Source organism: Pinus tabuliformis, chromosome 5_2 (genome assembly GCF_031772625.1).
Source record: "Pinus tabuliformis cultivar Carrire ecotype Pingquan chromosome 5_2, CPIR1, whole genome shotgun sequence".
Taxonomy (NCBI): domain Eukaryota; kingdom Viridiplantae; phylum Streptophyta; class Pinopsida; order Pinales; family Pinaceae; genus Pinus; species Pinus tabuliformis.
In genome coordinates this window covers 276,757,619-276,774,877 of record NC_142306.1, presented here as the reverse complement: position 1 = coordinate 276,774,877, position 17,259 = coordinate 276,757,619, and the positions used below count along the sequence as shown (strand labels likewise).

Below are 17,259 nucleotides of genomic sequence, written 5' to 3'. Positions count from 1 at the left end.
CGTTTTTGTGTATTTTCATTGTTTCAATGAAATACAAAGGGAAACAAGGGCAATGTGATAGCAATGGAACCTAGACATGATGGGTTTCGTGAAGCAAAATATATATGCTTTCAGGTCCGCAAAAGCTCATTTTTTAATGTTTTTGTGTGTTTTCGTTGTTTAAACGAAATACGATGGAACCTTTGGCCAATGCCGATTGAGATGAAGCCTGGAGCTGGAAGGGTCCGGGAAGTGGAATGTATGATAGTTGAAGTCCGCCAAAGCATTCTTTCATGCATTTTTCAGTGTTTTCACATATTTCATTATATAAGGGAAATACACAGACCAAGCCAAATGCGACTTGTGATGGTGACGACGGTAGACCTGATGGATAATTAAATCACATTTTAGGACTTTTGAAGTTGAAAATGCACAGTGATGGGCGAGATTTATTAGTGTTGCACCGTTTTCACTGTTTATAACCAAAACAGTCATTGGTCGCAGTTTAAATGGAAACACAAAGGCCCCAAGATCCATTTCACCATATAATAGCACCGAGGAGATAGTTTGTTGGGAAACAGAGCCTGGAAAGGGAAAGAGAAGGGCCACAACACGCTACAACCCAAAACAGAAAGATCATGGACCTCATACAGTGCAATAACCACACCAATAACCATTATGGAGCATCTCTGGCACAGGAGAACTCCCAGACAGTGCAACAGGCCACCAAAAATATCTAAATGCGGTTACACTACTGTGAGAAGTAGAAAACTCCGATCTCATCCTTGCCTAGAGGGCATAAAATTAGTTAATAATGCATATCAGGAAGATTAAGACTCCGAGCCTCTTAGAGCTCAGAAGAATTGTAAACATGTTATAAATAGCTGAAAGTAATATGTAATTAGGGGTTCAACTTCTGGAGATTATTCCTCCTCTCTTCCTTCAAGCTTCTCATCTTCATTCAAACAATATATGTTTCTTTTGCCATTATATGTTCAATGTCCATTCTCTTTGTTGTTCTATGCTTGCACTTGAACATTTTGTTCATGTTTTCTTTGTGTCTAAGGCCAGATAACTATCATATTATCTCTGCTTTGACAAATTAAATTTGCAAGCTTCTTTGTTGCCTGTAGCTATCCATCCACATGTGGTCATATATGCATCTGCGAGTACAGTTAGTATTCTCTTTTGCTACCATTAATCTATGTTTATGTAAGAAACCTACTGGTATAGTCTATATTCTACATCTATCCATTGAATTTATAACTTATTGAGCATTATTGGTCCTAAGCCTTGTATTGGTGAGAGCATTCATGCATGCCTTCAGTGAAAACAGAGCTGAAATGGTTATCTAACTTGATCCAAACCATCATTTATTCCAATAGTTGAGAGAACAACATTGAATATTATATGTTACCAGGCATCTCCAAGCTACAACCTAGGAGAGTTTCTTGGAGCGATAACAAGTACCTCAAATAAAGTTGGATATTTATTAACAACAGTTGGGTTGGTGTAGTGAATGCACATGAATTGTTGTCTAGCCTAAACAACAATATGTATACCTACCCACTCTCAATTTTTTTTTAAATGTGTTTAAAAAGTGAAAGAAGGTTAGATATGCATTACATCCTTTACATACATACTTAGTCTCATCTAGTTCAGGTTTTAAGGGTTAGCTCCCAAATGATAGGGCTCCATTAGCTATGGGGAAATGAGGTCTAACGACCCCCAATGAAACTTTTTTTTCTTCTTCCTTTATTATTTTTGGTAGTGGATTCAATCCACTGTAATATTATCATGGTTAAGGGATTATGGTTTATGACAAAGAGACACCTCTGCGATACCCCAGAATCACACTCTCGTTGATGCATATAAACAAGCATTTCATCTGCTGCTCAAATAAAACTCAATATCTGGCAACCTCAATTTGTACCAACCTTTTCTACATGCGGAAGCTTGAATTTCTCAAACCAAATTCATATACATGGTTATAAAATCATAGTCGAATACCATACTCAGTCCTTTTTCCATAATCCTTTCTTATGGCTCTTTGATAAATAATCGAACTTTGTCCTTGACAACCACGACAACCACGATCTTCGCCTTCCTCAAATAATGCAACGAAAGATCGGTCACAGCATCGCGCAATATACTCTTCTGAATCAACAGCACATTACAACAATCCCATATTTTATTGATTCGATGCCGAACCGGTTTGCCAATCATTGTATTATGATATGCTACAAGAGTTTGGGCATGTAACCACAATTTGATACTGTATCACTACCCTCCTCAACTGCAAAACGCACCGATTTAAAGTCTAACATACACCAATTACACAAATGCCGACATAATGTCAATCACCGTTCTACGCGCTCCAAGCTGGCGACCCGATCCAAATCTCTATACTCTGATGCGATTGCAATTGGCACTCGCAAGCCGTAACGTTTTGAAAGCCAAAACTGTTAATAAAAATCACATTCCGATCCGATATACCTGGTAATTGGAAGTCACATTTATTTGAAGATCAAAATTGTCAAGAGTTGTAGTTCCGATATGATTAATCGGAGTCGGAAATCGGCACATGCAAGTGTGCTTCCACATTTTAACTATCCTCTTATCCAATCCGATTGGATAATTAACCACGTTCACCTGTAAAATCACGAAACCAATATCCTTTGGAACCAATTAATATCACTTCGCGTTAGATTCATTGCTAAATTGATTGATATGGAAACCTTCCCTTTTTATTCCAATACCATAAGTTCTGGGGATCCGATGCATTTCAAACTGAATGATATGTTAAGTCGCCTCCACTACAAAATATCCACACCGTCTTTTTAATCTATTTTCTGGGGTAAAGACGGTTCCCAACTCACAAAATTTGATAACGCCGAATTGCAATAGAGACAGAATAACCGTTGAATTGCAATAGATACAGAATTCTTCAAAATACAAAAAAAAACGCAGATCAAACTCAATTCAATCAATTATATAGACATACCATACTTGCGTTTCCACAAATTTCGAATGCAGTTCTTCGACGTTGTATACACTCTATACAATCTGCAATTACAACCGATCTAATAGCAAATAACACTGCGCGCTCTATTTTCTATCACTTTTAACATCATAAAGCATAATCGATCTATTCAAACCACAATTATATTCAAAGAATGAAACAGTCTCGGTTCTTGGGCAATTACACAAAACTGATCACTGTTTTTTTTTTCTTTACACATCTCAATACTAAATCTGAGTGTAGAGCTCCACACCAAATCTCACACTCACACCATCGATCCTTTTTTTTTCCAAACCTCTACAAAGTGTCTCCTTCTTATTACAATGTTCACTATATTTTATCCACTAATTCCTCTAACAATAGATAATGTAATCTCCTATCATTAAAAATCAAACAGAAATCTTCTATTTCGTTGCTTTCAAGCACACCTAGACTAACAACTATTATCTCTACATTTAAATAAGATAATCTCTTATTTATTACAATAAAAAACTATTTGAGGAATCCAACCTCCTCAGTAAATCTATTTTTGACCGACAGTTAATGAATTTCACTCTATTTTAGCCACAACATGTGATCATTTCATCACATTGCTGGCTGGGACTAGATGCTCCTGCATCAGACTCCCAAGATTGAAATTTATCATGATCGCCTGATCATGTGTTCGGATCTGTGTAGGCCTGGATCCCATATTTTGTGCTGCAACTTTCCACTTATCGTTGCTTCTCTTTGTTGTTCTTCTCCATGTTTTCCCAGTTTATGCTACATTGCCCCACTGACTAGGCTTTCACAATCTTCTGCTGTCTTTCTTTTGCTGCTTCTCTTGCTGCTTCTCGTCTTCTTCACTGCTATTGGCCTCTTCCGGGATACTTTCATCATCAGTCTTCTGATGCTTTCAATATCTCGGTCCAATAAATCTCCCAATTTTCGATTTCTTGCTGTCTACTGAGCTAAGACAACTTGCTCAGTTTTTACTTCCTCTATCTGTACTGTCACTGGCTGACTTCTTGCTTCTATGTTTGTTTCTGTTCTGACTGCCACCCGATCATCCATGCCCTCTTGTCTTCTGGAGCAGAGATCTTCTTTTCCTTTCATTTGACCGCTCAATTGAGTCAAATTTTTCTCAGCCCTGGCGACAATACCTGCATTCACCAATAAATTGTTAGTTTTAAAAAAAGAGGACCTTTCAGTCTCTTTTGATGCTTCAGGCATCAATCTCCCATCATTGAATTTCTGGACTTCAATAGATCTTGTTTCAAATTGTTGGCCGCTTTCGCCTTCATCCTGCTGATTCACGATTTCCTTAATGTCCCTACAGACCCAACTTCCTTGCGAATTTTGATCTTCCATTCCACTGCGAAATAACTTCTGCTCAATTCCTCAAGTTTAGACATCATATCTGTCAATGTCGTTTTCGGTACCTACAGTTACATCATTATTTGAAAATTTATAACATTCATTCAACTCCATAAAAGTTAAAAATATTTCATTTCTATCATGCATAGTAACAGTAATTTCTCCTGGATCAGATTCAATAGGGTTTCCTCCTCCATCAGGTTCCTTTAGCCAGCGTTCCAAAAACTCGATTTCCCTCTGAAATATTTTTAGGACTTCATCACTACCTTCACTCTGGCAATCTTCCTGAGTTATCTTGGTTTCAACATCATTACATCGAAAACTTTCGTCAGCAATTTCATTAAACAAATACATTTGTTTACCTTGGAATTTTTCTTCGGCGTTTCCACTTTTCTCCTGTTCCATAACAGCTTCGAATTGCTGTCTTACTCCCAACAAGACTTCATTTATGATTTCTTCCTGTTGTGACAAATCGTTACCTTCCTTCTCTGAAAGGAATTTTCTACCAGACTTTACCTCAAACGTTTCATTCTCCTTTGTGACAGTTCCATCAGACTGCTCACCATCTTTCGCACATTCTGCAAACATACATAAACTGTGAGAAAAATTGCAAGACTGCATAGCCTCATCTGCTTTTCTCGCCAACACATCTTCAGATGCTTCTGAACTATCCAAATAGTTCATGAGATCCTCCTCTTTGATCTCTTCACCCAGACTTTCACCCTGTTCTGGGCCACAAATGGAAACATCCATTTTTAACTCAGACTCTCTGAGTTCTCCACAACTCAACATCTGCTCGAGCTTCCTTAGCTCTTCTGCCAACTGTATGTTTATCAGCGTTTCCCTCTTTGCGTGTAGCTTCTGCCACTTCATCCTCTTTCTCATGGTCCAACCATGTGTCCGGTTTTTCACTTTTTCCTGCAACAACTCCATTAACAATTCAAGGTGAATTGTTATTTCAACTTTCTCCCGCTCGTACTCTTCATCCGTCAACTGTTCACATATGCCACTTACCTTGGCATTTTCCCTCTTCCTTCCTCTGTTGAGGTCTTTTCCAGAACCTCTGAAATGACTATCAGCAGTCATCTTCTCCTCTTTTGTGAACCTCATCTGTTCACCTGTGGATTTCATCCAATCCTCCCTTCAGTAATCCTTCACGCTTGCTTCTGCGCCCATAGAAAATTTACCGATGCACTCGTTAGTTTCAAATCTTCACCATCTTCAGACAAGATCCCCTCCGCACTTGATGCTTTGGCTCTATCCTGATTCGGTAGGAACCCATGCAACGAGTTCATCCACTATAATTACCATGCCACTCGAACTCAGTATTCCACAATACTCCTCATTACCATCATCAATTCTATAATCAATTCATTGTTCCAGTAATACACGTCCCTCTTTGACAATCTACACAGAATGCGCCTGCCTGGTCCTTGGCATAATCTGCTAACTACGATTAGGTGGCGAATTCCGCCCAATAAAATTTACATCCTCAGAACTGATGAGAATGGTCTCCTCAATAAAAGTTCAAACCGAAAATCGTTGATATTCGGGTTGCATCCTTGTCTGGTTCAAACCAATGCTTGGCCCCTTCTATTTCTTCACTATGCCTGTAAATCAAATTTTGTAAATAGTCTTCAAACTAGAGTTAAATGTCAACTACACAATCTCACCTTTCAAGATCCTGTTGATCTCGCTTCCTTCCTCAACTGCACTTGCATACCTGTGCTGCCATCTGTAGGAATTTACAGGGTAAGTTCCTCAGAAAGAAAACCAAAAGGACACCGCTCACAACCAGATCACAGATCAATACACCAGTATTTTTGACGTGGTTAAAACCCTCAAAGAGGGAAACAGTCCACGGCCTGTCCCAACGTGGGTACTACAGGCAATTTATTAATCAAAGAATGAAAATTTACATAAGCTTCTCTCATGCACGGATTACCCGAACAATGACCCTCCATGCGCTTTAAATAGAACTCATCGACCAATCGGGTGTCAAGTCACGAATCAAGTGTCGGTAATATCGAGGAGAGAATGAACCGTCGGATCACTACATATCGTGACCGTCAGATTGTAAGTTACAAAATGTACAACGGTAAAGAAACATACTTTACCTAACTCTATACCTAACTCTACACTAGACCAAGTTGAACTTAACTATATCCTATGTGTCGGAATATCCTAACATCCCCCCTTAAGAACAACTTGGGATAGGATTGAAGGATTTACAAATATGACACAATAGGAGAAGGAAGGAGGCACTAGAGCCTATCCCCCCTTAGTGATAGCTTCCTGAACTCCAAGCATATATCGAAGTTTAGTGAACTTCGCCTCTGTGAGAGCCTTTGTGAAGATTTCTGCAACCTGATCATCTGTTGGACAATATTACACTTCAAGAACATGGTCATGAATGAGCTTTCTGATGAAGTGCATGTGTAGTTCAATGTGTTTGCTGCGCTGATGCTGGACTGGATCTTTGCATAGCTGAATGGCACTTTGATTATCACACCAAAGTGTGGTTGGATGCTGTTGCTCAAAGCCAAACTCTGATAGGATCTGACGAAGCCACAAGGCTTCCTTACTAGCTTCCACGTCACCACGATACTCTGCTTCTGCTGACGAAAGAGAAATGGCAGCCTGTTTCTTACAAGCCCATGTAATAGGTCCTGAACCAAGAGTGAAGACATAACCGGCAGTAGACTTCCGATCATCAGGGTCACCAGCCCAATCAGAATCAGTGAAACCAACTAACAGAGGAGCTTCTTTGGCACTGTAATGAATCCCAAACTATACTGTACCTCGAACATAACGAAGTATTCTTTTAGCTGCTTTCCAATGAATTTCACAGGAGTTTTGCATAAAACGAGTAACAAGGCCAACAACAAAGGAAAGATCAGGACGAGTATGGGTTAAATACAAGAGTTTTCCTACAAGTTGACGGTATAAGGTAGCATCAACTTCAGTAGAAGTACAAGAGACTGAAAGTTTGACTCCAGACTGAAAGGGAGAAGGGGCTGGCTTACAGTCTTCCATGTGAAAATGACGAAGAATATCACAAGCATACTTGGACTGGGAAAGGAAAATAGCCTCGTTGGATTGCAAGACTTGAAGACCGAGAAAATAGTGTAAGTGTCCTAAGTCTGTCATTTCAAATTTCTTTTTAAGGCTGGACTTCACATGGTTTATAAGGTTGGGATCACTACCAGTAAGAATAAGATCATCAACATAAAGAACAAGGATGATAAGAGAGTTGCCCACTTTCTTGGTGTAGACAGTATTGTCAAAATGACACCTAGAAAAGCCAGATTCTAAAAGAAAGCTATCCATTTTGGCATCCCAAGCCCGAGGAGCTTGCTTGACGCCATAAAGGGATTTCTTAAGTCGACAAACTAGGCTGGAGTCTGTTTGTATGAAGCCAATGGGTTGTTCCATATAGATTTCTTCATGCAAGTCCCCATGCAAGAAGGCAGATTTAACATCCATCTGATGGACTTCCCATTTTAAAGAGGCAGCAAGGGAAAGAACAAGGCGGATAGAGTTCATTTTGGTAACACGAGAGAAGGTTTCAGTGTAGTCAATGCCTTCAACCTGTGAAAAGCCCTTAGCAACGAGACGAGCTTTATGTTTATCAACTTTCCCATATGTTCCATACTTGGTTCTGTAAACCCATTTACATCTAACAAGTTTGCGTCCCTTTGGTATAGGAACAAGATCCCATGTATCATTTGTCATCAATGAATGATATTCTTCATTCATAGCTGCTTCCCAATGTGGATGGCCTGAAGCTTCTGCAAAAGTGTCACGATCATGATTTACTAGAGCTTGAGCCAGTAAAGAAGAGGCTCTTTCAAACTGAGAACGAGTGCGTCCCTGATCTGTAGGATCACCGGTAAGATCACCTGCTGCATTGAGAGTAGCACAGACCCATCTTGGAAGTTGAGGATCCTGAGAAGGTGGGGGAGGATTATCATCCTCGCTTTCATCATCTGAAGAAGAAATGTTTTCAAAAGTAGAAGAGATAGGAAGAGGTGGCACATCCGCCGGACTAGGCTCGCAGGCCGATTTATTTTCATCAAATTTTACATCTCTTCTAATGATAACATTTTTGGACTTAAATGGAATAAGTCTATAACCTTTTACATCTTCAGAATATCCAACAAAAGTACATTTCTCACTCTTAGGTTCTAAAGCTTTATGCTTTTCATCTGGAATATGGGCCCATGCTTCACTTCCAAACACACGAAAGTGACTTACATCTGGTTTAATGGAACTCCAAGCTTCTTCTGGAGTGATATTCTCTAGAACCTTAGTAGGAGTGCGATTGATTATATAATTTGCACAATTAATTGCTTCGGCCCAAAAACTAAGACTGAGTCCTTTAGATTGCAGCATACAATTAGCCATTTCCTTTAAGGTGCGATTTTTCCTTTCAGCTACACCATTTTGTTGTGGAGTGTATGGAACAATATGTTGCATTTGAATTTCATTTTCGGTGCAAAAGTTGATGAATGTGTTTTTAACATATTCTCCACCATTATCAGTTCTTAGCTTAAGAATTTGATGTCCAGATTGTTTTTCAACAAAGGCTTTGAAGGCCAAAAATGTGTTAAATACTTCGCTCTTGAGTTTTAAGAAGTATACCCAAGTGCGTCTGGAGAAATCATCAATGAAAGTTAAGAAGTACTTGCAGCCAGAGAATGAAGCAACAAGAAGAGGACCACATAAATCACTGTGCACAAGCTGTAAAGGGGCTGAGGCGTGCCAAGAGGCACGTTTGTCAAAACTGTCCCGATGATGTTTTTCGAGTACACATCCGGAACAAACACCATCTCTGCAAGATACCATAGGAAGACCTATCACCATATTTTCTTTACATAGATGCTGAAGGGAGCGATAGTTTAAGTGACCAAATCGCTCATGCCAAAGTTTGCTCACTTCATCATTATGAGCAACAAATACTGAGGGAAGATTTGATGACCCAAAGTTGTGAAACTTATACAACCTTGTGGAATCATCAGCAAGACCAGTAGCTAGAATCTGTTTAGGATCTTTTAGATCCTTGATTACAACATCATGAGGTGAAAATTCAACAATTTTACCTTCACCTGAATGAGTTATCTGATAGACAGATAGAAGGTTGCAGGATAAGGTTGGAACACATAATACATCATTAAACTGACCATTGTCTAGATGAACAGTTCCAGTCCCTACAACATTAAGAGATCTATCATCACCAACATATATATTTTTGGTGTTACAATCATTTAAAGAAGAAAACATGGCTTGGTTTTTGGCCATGTGATAAGAGGCTCCAGAATCAATGAGCCACTCATGAGAATGAGAAGAAGAAGAAGATACATTTAATGCATAACCAGACTGAGATGATTGACAATGACATGCAGAAAGTGCCATTCCGGAAGTTGAAGTTGAAGTAGGCTCCACATGGATGTTATGTTTCTTCATTGCGGCTTCCAAGGCTTCCATCTTCTTAAAGCATTTAGATTCTAAGTGGCCATCTCGATTACAAAAGTTACAATGTCTATCAGTCTTCTTCCATTTGTTTTTATTGGTCTTATCATTTTGAGGCTGAGTTGGTTTAGGACCATTCTTTTGAGGATATGACTTCTTAGGATTCTTTGAATTTGGTTGCTGCTGGGCGGCTAACGCTTTCGTGGAAGAGTTTCCAAGATTAAGAAGACCAAGGTGTAAGAGTTTTTCTTGTTCTCTTATTAAGGAATCACAAAAGGAGTCAAAGGAAGGGGCCTTGTAGTCTTTTCCTTGACAAATGAAAGCTTCCCTTGTAGAATGGAAAGTGGAAACAAATACAGAGTAGGCTGGTCCCAACTTAGTAAGGATGGAATAAATAAGGTTACCATCTTCTTTCTTAACTTTAACACCTTCCAAGAGATATCTAAGGGTCTTGAATTTGGACAAGAAATCTTCAATGCAAGAAAAATTATTAGGATCCAAAGTAAGCAACTCATTTTCAAGTTGATGGGCTCTAATTTCATTTTTAATCCCAAAAACTTTAGCGAGTTTTTCTAATGCTTCATGAGGAGTCTCAAGTTCTGCAATGTGGAATCTAAGATCAGGAGAAATAGACATCCCTATCAAACCACGTGCTTGATCTTGTCTATTTTCCCATTTTGCAGCCTTGTCTTCATCTTTTGGTTTCTTCTCTTGGTTTGTGGCTATTCTGAAGAGACCTTTACTTCTAAGTAAATCTTCCATGTAGGCTACCCATTGGAAGTAGTTAGTGCTGTCAAGAATGACTTGGCATGGACTTTCCATTTAAAAAAAAAAAAAACTGAAGCTGAAGATGCTGAAAGTAAGTGTTTCAATGGATAGATCTCGAAAAAATAGGCGGTTTTAAAAAAAACGGCTCTGAAAAAGGCTTCTGGATGAAGAAGTTATGGCTTTTTGAAAAAACATTGTTGGCGTTGCCGGCAAAGTGCGCGAATGTGCGGGAATGAAAAAATCCACCCCCACAAAATGGAGACCTGAACCCAAGACCTCTACTCGCTTAAAATAGCTTTGAACCAATTGATCTATACAAAAAATTTGAGAGAGAGAGAGAGAGGGGGGGGGGGGGGGGGGGGGGGCTTGGTTTGTGTGCTTGCCTTGAGAAAGCTCTTTTTCCCTACAAAACACAAAACACAAAACCCAACACGAATATGCAAAGAAAAACGAACCATGCGGCTCGAAGTTAGCTTTAGCCAAAAAACTGGAAATTTAAAAAAAAAATCTAAAAGTTAGCTTTAGCCAAAAAACTAAATATTTTTCTCAATGTTTCTGATTTTCCGAGATCACACTAAGGTGCAGGGAAAAGAGCACACGCATGAGAAAAATCCTTCCTTTCTGTTTCTAATTTGCCCAGATCGCACAGAGTCATAGGGCAAAGAGCATACGCAGAAATGAAAGGTATAGATCCGGTTAAAAAAAGGCTAAATAAACCGAAACCGAAATAAGCAGAGAGAAAATAACAGTAAACTGGAAAAAAACACTATATACCTCCCGATCTGAAAAATGACGGAGCTAGGGCTACCGGAAACCTTTTCGCGTGAAACGAAAGGGGTTCCTCACTGAAACAGATGCTCCGAATGCAACAGAGCAGTCCTCTTGGCCCGAAAGTAGTCAGAAACAACATATCTAGGAAACAACAGCCGTATGCAGTTCTACCGGCTTCAAATTTGGATCACCAACAGACGCGGCCCTTAAATAGCTCCGATACCATGTAGGAATTTACAGGGTAAGTTCCTCAGAGAGAATACCAAAAGGGCACCGCTCACAACCAGATCACAGTTCAATACACCAGTATTTTTGACGTGGTTAAAACCCTCAAAGAGGGAAACAGTCTACGGCCTGTCCCAACGTGGGTACTACAGGCAATTTATTAATCAAAGAATGAAAATTTACATAAGCTTCTCTCATGCACGGATTACCCGAACAATGACCCTCCATGCGCTTTAAATAGAACTCATGGACCAATTGGGTGTCAAGCCAAGGATCAAGTGTCGGTAATATCGAGGAGAGAATGAACCATCAGATCACTACATATCATGACCGTCGGAATGTAAGCTACAAAATGTACAACGGTAAAGAAACATACTTTACGTAACTCTATACCTAACTCTACACTAGACCAAGTTGAACTTAACTATATCCTATGTGTCGGAATATCCCTGGCATAATCTGCTGACTGCGATTAGGTAGTGAATTCCGCCCAATAAAATTTACATCCTCAGCACTGATGAGAATGGTCTCCTCAATAAAAGTTCAAACCGAAAATCGCTGATATTCGGGTTGCAACCTTCTCTGGTTCAAACCAATGCTTGGCCCCTTCTATTTCTTCACTATGCTTGTAAATCAAATTCTGTAAATAGTCTTCAAACCAGAGTTAAATGTCAACTACACAATCTCACCTTTCAAGATCCTGTTGATCTCGCTTCCTTCCTCAACTGCACTTGCATACCTGTGCTGCCATCTTCATCAGTTTCACAATCCTACGTTCATTCACCACATGCAATTAACTAAATTAAAAAAAAACTTGAATCCTCTCCCAGAGCCATTCCATCTCTTAAACAAAACCTTCTGTCTTCATTCAGAAAATAAACATTCTTTCAATCTCAACAGAGCCAAGCTCTGACACCAAAAATGACGCAGAGACACCTCTGCGATACCCCAGATCACACTCTCGTTGATGCATATAAACAGGCATTTCATCTGCTGCTCAAATAAAACTCAATATCTAGCAACCTCAATTTGTACCAACCTTTTCTACATGCAGAAGCTTGAATTTCTGAAACCAAATTCATATACATGGTTATAAAATCATAGTCGAATACCATACTCAGTCCTTTTTCCATAATCCTTTCTTATGGCTCTTCGATAAATAATCGAACTTTGTCCTTTACAACCACGATAACCACGATCTTCGCCTTCCTCAAATAATGCAACGAAAGATCGGTCACAGCATCGCGCAATATACTCTTCTGAATCAACAGCACATTACAACACTCCCAGATTTTATTGATTCGATGCCGAACCGGTTTGCCAATCGTTGTATTATGATATGCTACAAGAGTTTGGGCATGTAACCACAATTTGATACTGTATCGCTACCCTCCTCAACTGCAAAACGCACCAATTTAAACTCTGACATACGCCAATTACACAAATGTCGACATAATGTCAATCACCGTTCTACGCGCTCCAAGCTGGCGACCCGATCCAAATCTCTATACTCTTATGTGATTGCAATTGGCACTCGCAAGCCGTAACGTTTTGAAAGCCAGAACTATTAATAAAAATCACATTCCGATCCGATATAACTGGTAATTGGAAGTCACATTTATTTGAAGACCAAAGCTGTCAAGAGTTGTAGTTCCGATATGATTAATCGGAGTCGGAAATCGGCACATGCAAGTGTGCTTCCACCTTTTAACTATCCTCTTATCCGATCTGATTGGATAATTAACCACGTTCACCTGTAAAATCACGAAACCAATATCCTTTGGGACCAATTAATATCACTTCACGTTAGATTCATTGCTAAATTGATTGATATGGAAACCTTCCCTTTTTATTCCAATACCATAAGTTCTGGGGATCCGATGCATTTCAAACTGAATGATATGTTAAGTCGCCTCCACTACAAAGGATCCACACCGTCTTTTTAATCTATTTTCTGGGGTAAAGACGGTTCCCAACTCACAAAATTTGGTAACACCGAATTGCAATAGAGACAGAATAACCGCTGAATTGCAATAGAGACAGAATTCTGCAAAATACAAAAAAAAACGCAGATCAAACTCAATTCAATCAATTATATACACATACCATACTCGCGTTTCCACAAATTTCGAATGCAGTTCTTCGACGTTGTATACACTCTATACAATCTGCAATTACAACCGATCTAATAGCAAATAACACTGCGCACTCTATTTTCTATCACTTTTAACATCATAAAGCATAATCGATCTATTCAAACCACAATTATATTCAAAGAATGAAACAATCTCGGTTCTTGGGCAATTACACAAAACTGATCACTGTTTTTTTTTTTATTACACATCTCACTACTAAATCTGAGCGTAGCGCTTCACACCAAACTTCACACTCACACCATCGCTCCTCTCTCTAAACCTCTACAAAGAGTCTCCTTCTTATTACAATGTTCACTATATTTTATCCACTAATTCCTCTAACAATAGATAATGTAATCTCCTATCATTAAAAATCAAACAGAAATCTTCTATTTCGTTGCTTTCAAGCACACCTAGACTAACAACTATTATCTCTACATTTAAATAAGATAATCTCTTATTTATTACAATAACAAACTATTTGAGGAATCCAACCTCCTCAGTAAATCTATTTTTGACCGACAGTTAATGAATTTCACTCTATTTTAGCCACAACATGTGATCATTTCATCACATTGCTGGCGGGACTAGATGCTCCTGCATTAGTTTATCATTTCGTTAGAGTTGTGGGCGTTGTAGAAATATCAAATATTTGTGTTGTTAATTGCTGAGTTAGTATATTAAGATAGAGAGAGGTGCACCATTTACTTATATTCAGTTCCACAATTATAATTTTGCAAGGTAGATATTTATGTAATGTGTGCATAATGATATTATTACTATGGATTATACCATGTTGATGATTTTCTTGTAAAGACTTATAAAATTATTTATTTCTCCACTACTTTCCACTCTTCCACTTTTACTTCCACATCTTTTGTACTTATTGGTGCAATATTTAGATGTACATGTGACTTTGAAGGTTATACATTGTCTTTAGTATAATTTATTCTAGATTTACTATTCATGGTTTTCCTTTTGAAAAGAAACTAGATTTTCAAGGGCCTCATTTCTTTTTATCTCATGGTTTGCATGGCCCCTCTTGAGATGGCCTTGATTGGTACACTCCTTATGTTGAGAATTTATACATCTACTAGGAACCATCTTAAACATCTTAACTTAGATTCTTTAGTGTAGTACTTCTTATGGTGGGGTTCTAGTCTTGAAATTTAGGGGCAGTTTTGCCAAAATGCAAGGAAATTTCTTATTATATAGGCTTGGTTGGAGGCTCCATCCACATATATTTCTTCTTAATATCTTAAGAGATCCTTCTCTATATTAATCATTGATCTGATCTTATTACATATTTGTATATTTCTTTTCAGTTTTGCTCTACAAATAAATTATTAATAAAGTTCTATCCAAACACATTTTGAGATAGCTTTAATCTTAGAAAATTCAAAAATGAATGAAAATAACCTTGGTAATCAATTTGGCTATAGAGGAAAACATAAACAAATAGATAAACATCACCAAATAGACTAAAACTTAATAAATATAAAAAAATCAAATTTTTTATAACATTCAATTTCAGAATAAAAAAATGTTTAACCCTATATCTATATATATATATATATTTTCAGATAAAAATTAGTTTTTTTTTTTTTTTTTTTTTTTTAAATATTATATTTTTGTTTACAAAATTCTTAAATATAATATTTTTATTTATATTAATATTGGTATTTCTCTGAAAGGAAACATTTTTTCCCATTCTATTCTAATGTTTTTGTATTACGAATAGATGATAATTTGATGATTTGTGAAAAAGTGTTTGTAGAACTATGGAGAGGTACCAAGAAAAGACATGTATGAAAGATACGCAATGGAAGCAGTTAACGGAACCAAGCTTAGAGGTATCATTTGAAATTGTTTTTTTGTTTTATAATAAATTTCATATATTTTGATCATATTAATTATTATTATTATGATTATATTATTTAATTTTTTTATTATTATTTTATATTATATTATTTTCCCAATATTTTTATTCAAGTTATCAAATTTGATATGCATGAATGTATTTTGATGATTTGCATAAATATGTAATTTTGAAATATTTTTCTATTTTAATATTTAAAAATGATTAAATGAGGAATGCTGGTTTCTAATAACATTTAATGTATACAGCGTTGGGGAAATGACATAACAAAGTTAAAGAAGGAAATTGATGGTTTAACCGATGCAAATAGGTTCGTATTCAACTATAGTTATTTAAGTGTCTTGATTGATTATTTTAAGCGACAAAAAATTATTCAAGTGTCTTGATTCATTATTTCATGGGACAACAAATTTTAAAATGCTACCGCAATGCTAATTATAAAAAGATTGTGTATATCAAAATAGAAAATTGATGGGAGATAGTATCTCAAATTTGCTACCGCAATGCTAATTATAAAAAGATTGTGTATATCAAAATAGAAAATTGATGGGAGATAGTATCTCAAATTTAAGTATGAACAAACTTAATGAACTTGAAGTGCGTCTCGAAAGGGGAATAGATTGCATTGGATTACAGAAGGTGAGTGGAAAATTTCGTTGCCGTTTTATTTTTATAATTTAAATGTTTTTACGGTAATTATTCAAATAGTATCGAATGATTTTACTAATTTGGATCCATCATTTGTTTAAAATATTCAATTTTCAATACGCAGAATAGAATGTTTCTTGAAGAAATTGAAGCTTTAAAAAAAAAGGTACTATACATCTTCAACCTTATATTCCTGTGCTTTCAGTGAACTATTTTAATTTTCTCAATAGCCTTTTAATAAGCAATGGAGTTGGAATACCTTATTAATCTTCATGACGCAAAGAACGTTTTTTTAGATGAGGAAAGGTTTCGTTAAAGCTCTGACATTTTATGATATACAGGAGGAAATGCTAATCGTTGAGAATCAATTCCTTCGTACCCAGGTATATTCTAAGTATAATTGTCGAGGAAATGCTAATTGTTTATTTAAACAATTAATATTATACTTTATGCTAATTGTTGTGTATTAAAACATCTTGTTTCATGTTCAGATAACAGAATACCAAAACGCAAAAAGTCGAGCACATGCTCAGTTTCATACCCAAAATCTCCTTCACCGATTGGATGAAGGAAATTCCAAACAAGATTCAAATATCTCCGGTCTTCCAGGATAACAGCATTGACTGCTTTCGTAAACGTTTCACGTTTCTCCACACGAATCTTTCCTTAAATCATGTACTTCATTTCAATAATTAGTTTTCTTCATTAGTACTCATTATAATATTGTATCTGGTATGGACACTTTTTGAAACATTGACTTATTGACTTTTGATTTTAGTACAGATACAAATATTTTTAATTGAATTTTCGTAAGAATTTTGGTACATTAATTTTTTTTCAATTCACATTCGTATTTTGTTGAGTTTAGAAACTCATTCTATAGCCTACGGGAGAAGAGACGGTCAGTTTGTCAGTAACATCACCTTAAATAAATAAAAATGAAAATACTTATATAAATAAAAAGCAATTCATATAGCAATTATAATTCACACTTTGACGGCACA

At 37.0% G+C, this 17,259-nt stretch overlaps 1 protein-coding gene across 1 annotated transcript in view; it reads left to right on the top strand.

Moving 5' to 3' along the window:
• Positions 1 to 16,981, top strand: part of LOC149158590 (agamous-like MADS-box protein AGL11) — a 193,219-nt gene extending 176,238 nt beyond the window's left edge. Inside the window, exons 2-7 of the mRNA XM_089433397.1 lie at positions 15,497 to 15,581; positions 15,856 to 15,917; positions 16,147 to 16,246; positions 16,380 to 16,421; positions 16,597 to 16,638; positions 16,747 to 16,981. Of these exons, the coding sequence (XP_089289523.1) occupies positions 15,497 to 15,581; positions 15,856 to 15,917; positions 16,147 to 16,246; positions 16,380 to 16,421; positions 16,597 to 16,638; positions 16,747 to 16,869 (454 nt within the window). The 3' untranslated portion in view covers positions 16,870 to 16,981. The remainder of the gene's footprint in view (positions 1 to 15,496; positions 15,582 to 15,855; positions 15,918 to 16,146; positions 16,247 to 16,379; positions 16,422 to 16,596; positions 16,639 to 16,746) is intronic.
• The last annotated feature ends 278 nt before the right edge of the window (positions 16,982 to 17,259 follow it).